Source organism: Opisthorchis viverrini (assembly GCF_000715545.1).
Source record: "Opisthorchis viverrini unplaced genomic scaffold opera_v5_86, whole genome shotgun sequence".
NCBI classification, from domain to species: domain Eukaryota; kingdom Metazoa; phylum Platyhelminthes; class Trematoda; order Opisthorchiida; family Opisthorchiidae; genus Opisthorchis; species Opisthorchis viverrini.
Window position 1 is genome coordinate 1,519,586 of NW_008751742.1, and position 11,050 is coordinate 1,530,635.

Here is an 11,050-nt window from a genome sequence, read left to right on the forward strand (position 1 = left end):
TTTCCATCATTTGTTCGCAACACGATGCCTGGACAGATAACTTGAGCTGCGTGATCGATATATATGTCTCCCTCTCCCATTTTTGTTTGCATTTCCTCTGAGTGACTGATTTTCTTCAACGAGATGCGACATTAGAAGCTTCATGAATTGATCGTGCTGACGAGACCGTCTTTTACTCCACTGATATCAGATGCTGCCAGACAGACTGTGTCCTGAGGTGTTATTCGCTACGCACATCTAGTCAAATAAATTACAAGTGACTCGGCTCGAATCTTCATGATTTCTTCTCTTTCGCACTAAATAGCACGCGAATGAACGATTCATTGAATGCCACAGACGAATTTGCTAGCAATTTGCCAAACAAGGAATGCATCTTTAGCCGATGGAAGCAATGTGCTGAATATCTAGCTCACAAATTCAGCTGACTAAGAATATGACAGACGAATCCCAGTCTCAATGGATACATCTTAGAGGCACCGGCAAAAACGTCTTTCTTCAACTGTATCGAAGTTACGAGGTCGAAGTCGGGTCATACGTGACCTACCTGTTGTTTCGCGGTTTGATAGTCCTCATCTGAACACGAGCCTACAGGCACCGGATGAAGAATGCATTTCCTCCCAGCTGGTGCAAATGTTATACTCGACTCAGCCATTCAATTGAATGATTCCTGGCTGCTGAGTACACCTCCAAAATTACTCGTTACTTAGAGAAAGCGGTGAAATCACTCTCAGCCTACTAAAAGGCGCAGTGTCGCACCATCCAGTCACTCGGTTAACCGCCTTCTGTGATTTTGGTTCACCAAACTGTCGGGGGCTCTTTTTCATGCAACACTGCCTGAATTCGGAAACGATATTAAAACGGGTGTGGTGACCTAGTCTATTTACTTTCTTCAGTCGGGTTCATGTGCATGGATCAGTCAAATGTCCTCACGTCTGTGACACGTTCCAGTCCCCCTATCGTTTTACTTGGATATTTGCAGATGGGGTTTTAATAACCTCTCATCTAATTACGATTAAAAGACGTCACTGTTTTGGACAGTAATCCAGAGGAGTTTTACTTTTAAAGTTAGTACTCCTTATAGTACCCTCGCCGTCGTGTCGCACGGTTTTTGATTTTTTGGAAATATTTTTTGTGGAAACACTTAAATTAGCCGACTATACCCAGATTTTGATTGTTTGACAATTATTCTGTTAAACTACATTGACTGTGTAGGCGCTGATCTGTTCATCGAGTTCTTCGAACGCCTCATCAACCTTTGAAAAGACTTGATCATAGCGCCGTTTGATTGATGCAACCGAAGAGAATTCCTCCTGAGTAAGAAACTTATTGGAGTTACATACCGGCTCCCTCAAGCCTTCGCAGTATGGATGAGTTTCATGTCGCTGTATGTTTGGAGAATGTTCATACATCGGTTTTAAACCCTAACATGAATGGGACCCAGCATTCGAAATCAAACAAATGCGAGGAGAGAATAGTCCTCCTTCCTCTTCTGAAAGAAAGAACTAGGGTCAGTGAGATTGAGAAGCAATGTTGTGAACGTTTATCAGATGCGTGGAATATGATCTCGGATGCCTTCTAGTCAGCGGTGAGCGAAGAACTATGCAGCTTTTAGCTGACTGTTTAGGATACTATTCGCGTATAATGTGAGCATCATGTCCACCTGTATTTTGTTGCCTTCTAGGGAAACCTATGGTTTCAGTGGCCTACTGATGACTGATTTCAAAAAGCGCTCCACTGTTTTAATAAGCCAAATATCCAGTTATGCATTGATGTGGAGCTCGTGCTACTTAGTTGAGGATTCTGCTCTATCGATGGCCATCATTTCGAGTCAGTAACTGACTGAATGCTAGTGAGTCAGCAACGTCTGCTTTTGCATCAGAAATGAGGTCTCCATCCGTCCGGTAAGCAAATATGCTGCCATCAGACTGCAACTAAACCAAGGGCTGGCTTGCTGCGTACGGGAATTTCGACTGCTAACATGTAAACGTTTCTGTTATGCGAGTAGCTAACAGGCGAATTCCACTAATGTTCGTCGCGCACACATGAAACCTGGTGCTAATGCGGAAATGTGGCCTTACCCGTAGCTCACTCTGGTGCGTGACTAACCTGCTTGCATCTGTTGCGCGTCTGTGCGGTGCACTGTGTACTCCACAGCTGAGCAAAACCCTTGGGTGTCGTCGAAATGTGTGCTGTGTGAGAGGGGTTCAGTTCGATTTCACGAAGGCCTTGGTAACTGATTGTATTTTGCTACATTATTACAGTCTGAAGGACTGGTTGTGTTAAACAGCGAATGACTTTAGCCTTGTGTGCATTTCTCTGGTATTACACCAGTGAACAATACAAATTTAGTGCTCTCATGGCAAATAAACCTTTGTATGGACCAGTGTATAAATCATGAGGCGTGCGACTGAATTTTGTAGCAAAATGTTTATCAGACGTAGTAGTTCACCAACAATTCTACTTCATAAAGTGGTCGATCCCTGATACAGCTGTATGGCTGTGCATAAAAATGTGGCAAACTCTCTACCAAGATCGATTTTTCTGGAAGTTTTTAGGCAGCAAGTAAGAGGATGTGTCGTACGTAGAATTACGTACGCGGTGTGGCTTTCAATCGGAAAGCCCATCAGGATCTGTAGCCTAATTGCAGTAATTCGTTTGTGAACCCTGCTAACATTGATATCACCTTCAAATTTGCGTGCATGCGTCGTTATGGTTTCCTCCAGAGGTGTCTATACCGTGTATGCATTACAGCTGCTGCGAGCGTGGTCGCAGCTGTTAAGTCCAACAACTGTGCAGGTATGTACGGTCGATTTTGTCTCCTTCCTCGGTCTACCAGCTGTAATTGGTGACCCCGAAGTAGCTCGAAAATTGTCGGAATACTTACTAATTTGTTGTGAACGAGGAAAGCCGATATGTTTATAAAAAAACGCTGTTTCCAGCGTTTGCAAAGTTTACAGAAAAATGCGCATAAAATGCGTTTACTAATCATAGGTCATCATTGATTAGAAAAACTTGTTTAAATTGTAGTTCGCGAGACTACTTAGCCTGCTCGTATACACACGCGCACAGTCCATGCGTTTTTGTTCCTGTGTGGACGAGATCTTGGCCAATAACTTCTTGACCATCTCTTCAACTACTTCTCCCTGTCAACACGTCAATGGCAATTTTTACGGACGAGTAAAGCGAGTAAGGCATGACAGGGTGATCCCACCAGTATCTATCTTTTGATCAGTCCTAGAACAGGTTGAATGCTTCAAAATGGATACCTGGTGCGTTTAGGTGTTTGAGGGTGTGGTTCACATCACCTATGCATGTTCGACAGTCTAGCAAGTAAATGGTGAGTCACACGATTAATTGTCATTCAGCTGTTGTGTCGTCCGGCATTCAGTTCGCAGGTAGAAAATGTGATATTTCGCCACAAATCACTAAAGGTTGGATGGTCTTACGAACACATCACTAAAACAGTTTGCTTTACTAGGTTCGGTAATCGTAATTTCAATATTTCGGGTTGGTCGGAACGTTTAGGTGAGCGTTTGATCACACTGTTCTTTTATGAGTCATTCAGTTCAACTCGCTTTCTCTTACCAGTTGAATGATTCGCTTAACACTGTAATGGGGTGCGCACACGAAAGGTTGAAATACTTCGGTCGCGTCAACCGCTGAATACCGTCTTGTAGATAAATATAAGTGCAAGTGGAAACCACATTTATCCTGTGAGGAAATTGGAACAAAGCAGTCTAGTCGCGAAGGTTTACTCACCTATGTTGATGCCATGCTCTCCATCGAGTGTTAGAATGCCTGAAAGTTACGGCAGGTGTCTTGTTATTTATGTTGCGTCAGGCTCTAACCGGCTGTCTGCATACAGTACTTTGGTTACCATTACGGTCGTCATGGACAGAAATACCGACTGTGAATACTGAAAGAGATCTTTCTCGAAGAGAATCTACCACATATGAGTCCACAACGGGCCTCCCCCACCGTATTTTAGTCTGGTAAACTGTTTGGATTCTTGTTAACCTATCTGAGCGGAAAGCAAAAACAGACAAATCGTTCAGCTGTAACACCCCTCCGGTGCCTAGCTGCCATGCTACCCGAAGGAAGCACGAGGGCTCGTATATTACCAGGTTGCCCAAGCCTGGACAAGGGAAGTCGAGAGGCAGAAGGTCGGGTTGAACCATGGACCTTGCGGCCAGTAAACTCGCGCTCTAAATATTTTAGCCATTTGAGCGGAAAGCATTTGTTACTAATCAGCAGTAGATGTATCTTATTACGATTTTAGCTTTTATTCATTTCATTTCATTATATGTATATGGATATGTGTATGTATAGTTGCTCCGTTTTCTCATTTTGTTCAATAGTTTATCGAGCGTACAGGAAGCTGCCGTGTGAGTAAATGTCCATTCAGCTCAAAGTGGTTTTCAGGTGCATATGTAGTTTGCAATTAAGGACCAGGGTTTACATATCGTTCCTGGAGAGGTCAGTGTTATCTGTGTTTCAGAATGCAATATTGGGTAGTTGACTTTAGAGCTATCTCATTACAAACTGGAGGCTGCTGGTGGAGTAGGAACCATCTGAAAAACTGTGTGAGATTCTGTGGGTTCCCGTAACTCTTCAATGCTATAGATTTGTATAGTCGTGCGTTGGCGATGTCTCCTCGTATACTACCGATACTTTTGTAGGCCAATTGCCAAGCTCAGCAAACAGATCAACTACCACCTGATCAACTTCCAGGATGAATGAAGATTCCGACTGGGCCGTTTTGCGAACCGCAATTAGGGCAAGCGTGACAAACGAATGACGTTAGTCAACTTCAGGCAGCCTATCGAACTGCTGTGGATGGATGAATGCAGCAACGGGACCATCACCCCAACAGGAATCACATAAAGTTGATGCGAGCGGTACGGTGTCGATGCGTCTCGCCGTATTGTCTACCAGAAGGAAAGTTGCAGTTACCCTGGTGCATTGGTTGGCACAACTTATTGAGTTACTCTATAGAGTGACCAGTGAGCACCAACTATCTCCCTCGTGTCAGTTTGATGTGTGGATTGTGGTCCGATAACATCTTCTTTCTCCCCTCAACTTTGGGTTCGAAAAAAGTTGGGCAATTTGTTTCTTAAAAGGTAAATTACTCTTGTAACCATATACCAACTACGACCGTGTTGTAGCGCTAATATTGAGCTAGAAGTTTTGGTTTCGTACTGTGCTGGTTTTCCTGTACAGATTCAGGCGACCATACAGCAGTTCAGATGACACACAAAAGTGACATGCAAAAATAAAAATTGTTTCAAGACGCGTCCGTCGTATCTTCAGGCGGGTTGCCTAACTTGTCACTACGTCAAGGCCGGTATGGGCCTTGTCTCTTACAATTTAACTTTTCCCTTCTCTGTTGCCACAACCATTTGAAGGTGAACTCTCAAAGGGTCTCGTCCTAGGGGATGACAGCACCGTCCACTTTGGGGTGCGCACCAGTCGGCACCGAAAACCTCAAATGCGAGGGTATCAACGTTCAAACCCCACGAGTCTCAGTTCAGCTGGCTGTATTGATGTTCGCACTCTGAAACGAACAAGAAAACAGATGGCTATTGTTACTGTACTGGGATCACTTTTCCTTGGCGCATTCTGTGTCCGAAATGCATGATTACTAAGCTGGATACCCCGACACTTTTCTTGCTTCCGAGCTTGTGTGGATACCTGCTGACAGTCATTTTCGTTCCTTATGTTTGGCATCATCAGTGAGAACATCTTGCTAATGGTAAAGGACAGATTACTGTCACTTTATTGTCCTTACATATGCCTCAAAAAGTCGTCTGACTGTGTCCGAGATGGCGTTTTCGATCAATTGAAAAGATCCAATGACTCATACATAATTCGAAAATAATGAAACTTAACTAGGTTTATTATGCTTCATTGGACTAGTAGTCTTGGATTAGGTTTGAGACCCAGTGAAAGTTTTGAGCGTCTCTTGCAATTAGTCAGTTTTGCAGCGGAGATTTCTTGAGAAGTCGATATCACTTGTGTATATGATGACCCGTCACCAGCTAATGGTTGGATGGATCAATTATCAATTGCCTTTCGCTCTTTAGCACGTGTGGAGACTCAGACCACGAGCTCGCATTATGTTGTTTCTTCATACGCTTTCTGTGCCTCACAAAACGTTCATTCCTCGGGATTGCCCGAACGGACACGAAACAAGTATGCCAAACAACCTGGTTTAAAAAAAGTTTAAAGGACGCGCCTACGGATTTCAGTTCACAATGAAGCATGAACTTCCTGATGCTGCACAGCGTTGGCACTGCTAAACGGGCCGTAGACAATTAGTCCTCAGCTAGGTATTGGCTCTAGGATAAAACTACGACCGGCTGTATCCCCGTAATAATGTAAACCAATGGGTTGGAGCGGCATGTGATTTTCCAAGTCTGGAATAACAATTGGGATTCACAACGGGTAGGGTTTGTATTATTATTATCTTGGGGTATTATATCAACTCTATAGGTATGGGAGACCCGAGTTTCGGCGTTCCTTGACTTTCACGATAGGTTGGATTTTACTGACCAGTCGGTTTTCCTAAATACACTTGCTCAGCAGAGTATGGCACAAAACTTTGCCAAAATACTTTACCATTTACATAGCTGTATGTTTGTGCGAGTGTATAAGATGCTCCCCAAGAACTTTCCTACCACAGGTTGTTCCACAAACACACCTACACTCACAAGACACGAGTCTAATTTGCTGGTGTCGCTGTTGTATGGTAACGAGCACATGTCTATGCAGCCAGATGATTTAAGATACCTTAAATCCTATGATAATGAACATGTCAAAAATACTGATGTCAATGAATTCTCGGTGACTGCTGGAGAAATAGCTTCTGGTTGCATAGCAGGTGCATTTATTCAGGATTGGATCCAATGGAATAAATCATGACAGCTTGATCATCTTTTGCGGCGGACAAAATTTGACTTACTTGACTTCCTGGTTTGAACCCACATGGCCTTCCCTGCAACTGAAGCTGAAAGGTCATCGGCCTCGACGACCTTCTTTTTGGCATTCAAGATTCAATCCGTCTAAATAGATGTCTGGATTAGGTTAGCACTGAGCCAATCTCCTATTCCGTTTTGTTCCTTTCACCTCAAAACTGTTTACTGATTGATAACTGTTATACGTGTAGTGCCAGCCAAACGCCTTTTGGTGACGAAATAATCTCCTTCGGACGATGACGTTGTCAACTGTCGCTTTGACCTTCAATGATGCCTGTCAGCTGTCAAACAAAAATTGCTGATACACATTAAGTATTCTTTAAGCTGTGATGAATGCGAATGGCTCTATGGTTTTGTTGCCAGCTGGAGTAACAGGCAAACTGTGCAAAAAAAAAACTGAAGACTTTAGCGAACGAATAATTTCTGCATTTTTCACATTTTTATGCTATTTACTGTGGATTGTGCACATAACCTCTGGTTGGAGGAAGATGGGACTTGCCTTGCTATGCTTTCTTCATCTTGGTCTTTCTTCGGGAGCTGAGAGTACTGTGTTGAGAAGAGTAAACCTCTGATAGCAGAAAGGGGAGCCCAGTCGTAGACTACTGTTTAAATTCACAAGCGCCTACAAAGCCGTTAGATCTGAACAGGAACCGACATCCAGACCTCATTGCAATCGGTCAACGATAAAACACTGGTGCGTCGGATGAAACACAGGATGGCTCATAAAGAGGCTAGGTCATTAGAACACTTTACTCACTCACATTTCAGTCGAGTTCCTGCAATCTTGGTAAATTACATTTGTGTTTACTGGTGAGGAAACATCTTTTATACCGACATTCATGATGAAGGCTAGCTTTTCCTCCTGCGTTTTACGAACAGGAGTGGTTCTGCTTCAAGAATGCATCCAAAACGTGAATAAAGCTGTCTTAGCCTCAAGGAGGTTGAAGTAAAGGCGTAAAGACTTCATCAAAACACCATTTGTCACTTGTGTGCTGCAATGTTTGAAGTAGGTACTTCTGGTTAATTGTGGTATATGTGAAAGGTATTGCTTTGTTATCCAGAAAAATGGTTCGGTTGGGTCGGTTTTCTATCGGTATAGTATACGGTATGGACGGAACTAGTCGCCAAACAGATTAAGGCATATAATTCCACAGATTACGTGGTTTTGCTCAGCTACCATGCAGACGTTTTCGTGGTGCATTCATTTCTGTGACAGAAATGTGGCTCAATTGGGAACAGCACCGAAGACGTGTTGCATAAAAAGATTTCCAGTCAGGTTGGAATAATGTTCCTCAACTGCAAGCCACTTTTCACCAGATCACGGAAGTACTCTAAAAAAATTAAAACATGTCCGAAAAGTCTAATTTTTATGAATGTACGAATTTATCACGGAGCTTCAAGAAAATGGAACTTGTATAGATTCCATGTTTTGTCGTTACTTTCTATTAAAATGCACACGCGATCGTCACCATTGATCACCCTGCCACAGCCTAACTGACGATGACAGAAGGTAAAAATAAGTTCCATTTTTTGAGTCCCACAGATTTACTTTTAGCCCTGTTGCAATTTTTTGCCGAATACCGCAACATCTGGACAAAACATGTCGGACAATACCAAATCAATACTCGGATCTATATTAAGGTTCTGACTGGAAGATTAATTCGAAATGAAATTTTATTGCGTGATGAAGTCCATCGAGATAACGTTTTCCAACATTTTGCTCCATGAAAATGGAGATGAGAATGAGATGTATACATGGAATTCTACTTTCTACTGACCGAGGCTTTTTTGACATATGGACGGCTATGTTCTGAAACTAATTGTGTGTTGACTTCGAACTGTTGTGAACTGACGCCAGAAAGTAGATACTGAAGACCCACTACCAACTTGATGGATTCATACGATGTCGTTTATTTCAAAGAGATAGTACCATACTGAAAACTATTTGAATATCTCACGGAGCGCAAAAAGGGATGCGGTTGACAGGAACAGCTCTTCTGCGTCTGTGGTCTTAAGCATTAGACAAATGGGATCCCAATCCGAGCACCTCAACGGAAATTCCCTTTTGACTCGTATATGTGTTTGACTGCACTAACACCGTGAATGATTTTGACCACATCTTACAAATTTCCGCCTCTTTGTAAAAGTTGCGATGAAATCCTCGCTGAGATATATTTTCTACACCCCTCTCCCTCATTGTTACAAAGAAAATAACCTATTTTGCATTATACGGCCAATGCAGTACGAAGTTCCTCGACGAGTCCTAAGTGCTCGACTGCCTTACTGGCAAAAGGAAGCACGAGGGCTGAGATACTACCAGGTTAGCCTGGCCAAGACAGGATACTAAACGTTTTCACTATTTTATTCGTTCAACCAAAGTCCCCAACTTTCCTCGAAGGGCGATGATCCTCGGGTCAGGTTGAGTGGGTGCACTCAACCCTGCACTGACAATGTCACCTCGATTGGTGATGAAACGTTTGCAATCCAACTACCAAGCCCAGTGAACAGGCCAACAACCATACGTACATCAGTATTCATGCGAGCAGTCGAAGGTTGAAGGGTTTCTACAAATCTGGCCACAATGGTGATGAACGTTTGCAATCCAACTACCAAGCCCAGTGAACAGGCCAACAACCATACGTACATCAGTATTCATGCGAGCAGTCGAAGGTTGAAGGGTTTCTACAAATCTGGCCACAACTACGGGATTCATGCTAATTTCACAAAGTTCGAAAGTGAACCCGTTGTGTTATCTGGCTGGAAAGTTCTCACTGGGAAGCAAGTCGAACCATACTACGGGAAAATTTCCTGCGTCGTCCTTCAAACCGCTCAAAAACGAACATGTTTATCTATTCAATTACATCCAAAAGATGCCGGTTAGGAATCGGGATCACTTCCGTCTTGCACGTTGGGTTGAGTGAGGGTGAGCTTCAAGTCTAGTGCTTTCCCGTTTCGTTGTGAACAGTCGCGAGCAAAACAGCTTAGAGTAAGGTAGCTAATGACGGACAGCCAGATATTACCGGAAACTCATCGATGGTAAACGAATATGGTTATCACTTTTACCACTCTTTGCTATTCCAAGTTGGTCTAGGTGGCAGATTCTCCAATCGAATAGATTTGACACTGCTGAGTCCAATTTAATTTAGTGCTTTTAGAGGCGTGATACTTGACGCTGAGAAATGATTGTCAAGTACGAGAGAAGAGTAGATACGTTCACCTGCCAAAACCAAGCAACGGCGGAAAGCAGAGAACAAAGTGAAAAACAAATTCAAAGATGGGGTCATTCATTCGGTCATACAAGGTTTGCTGCAGAATGAGATGTATCTACATTATTATTATATACTGAGGTAGGAACCACTCATAGTGAGCAACTGCCCAAGGTTTTTGAATCCACCCAACGGTATGCTCAGAGGGACATGCCATGAGCATAATTTGTTTTTTCCCACCAAACACAAACTGTCATGAATTCCATTCAACTAGCGTGTCTACCCGATTGTCGTTAAGACGAAAACACGACTGTCGTGACATTTATCAGTAACTGTCTGCTCTTTTCGCCGCTGCATGAATATGCTTTAGACATCCGAAATATCCTGTGACATGCACAGCGTGATGAATTTGACGTGGTACAACAAAACCTGCTTTTTTGACAAAAGTCATCCAGAAGCAGCGTGCTGTTGGCAGCTATTAACCATTAAAAACAGCTGTTAATCGTGATTTTTTTTGTTATTAAACCGGACGTTTTTGAAGACCAAGCCGAAGGAACCAGGCGCAGATGATGAAATTTGTTTAGTCGGTACTTTGGCTCTACGTGCTCATCAGCATATACATTTAGTATTATTATAAAAACAAACTATAATATTGGTACTTGATCGGTGCAGCGAGGTTGTTTCGTGGATTGGTGATCAAATTTCCACGAGTCAATCACCAAGGTCGGAACGCAGATCAACAGCTTCCCAATAATAACAATAATCATCATCATCATTACCATCATCATCATCATCATCATCATCATCATCATCATCATCATCATCATCATCATCATCATCATCATCATCATCATCATCATCATCATCATC

The 11,050-nt window shown here is 42.9% G+C and overlaps 1 protein-coding gene across 1 annotated transcript; it reads right to left on the reverse strand.

Moving 5' to 3' along the window:
- Window positions 1-1,190: 1,190 nt before the first annotated feature.
- Window positions 1,191-4,178, reverse strand: T265_04917 (hypothetical protein; the record flags this gene model as incomplete). Its single annotated transcript, XM_009169777.1, has 2 exons — window positions 1,191-1,310; window positions 3,849-4,178. The coding sequence occupies 2 exons, from the start codon at window positions 4,176-4,178 to the stop codon at window positions 1,191-1,193; spliced, it is 450 nt and encodes a 149-aa protein (XP_009168041.1).
- Between the last annotated feature and the right edge of the window lie 6,872 nt (window positions 4,179-11,050).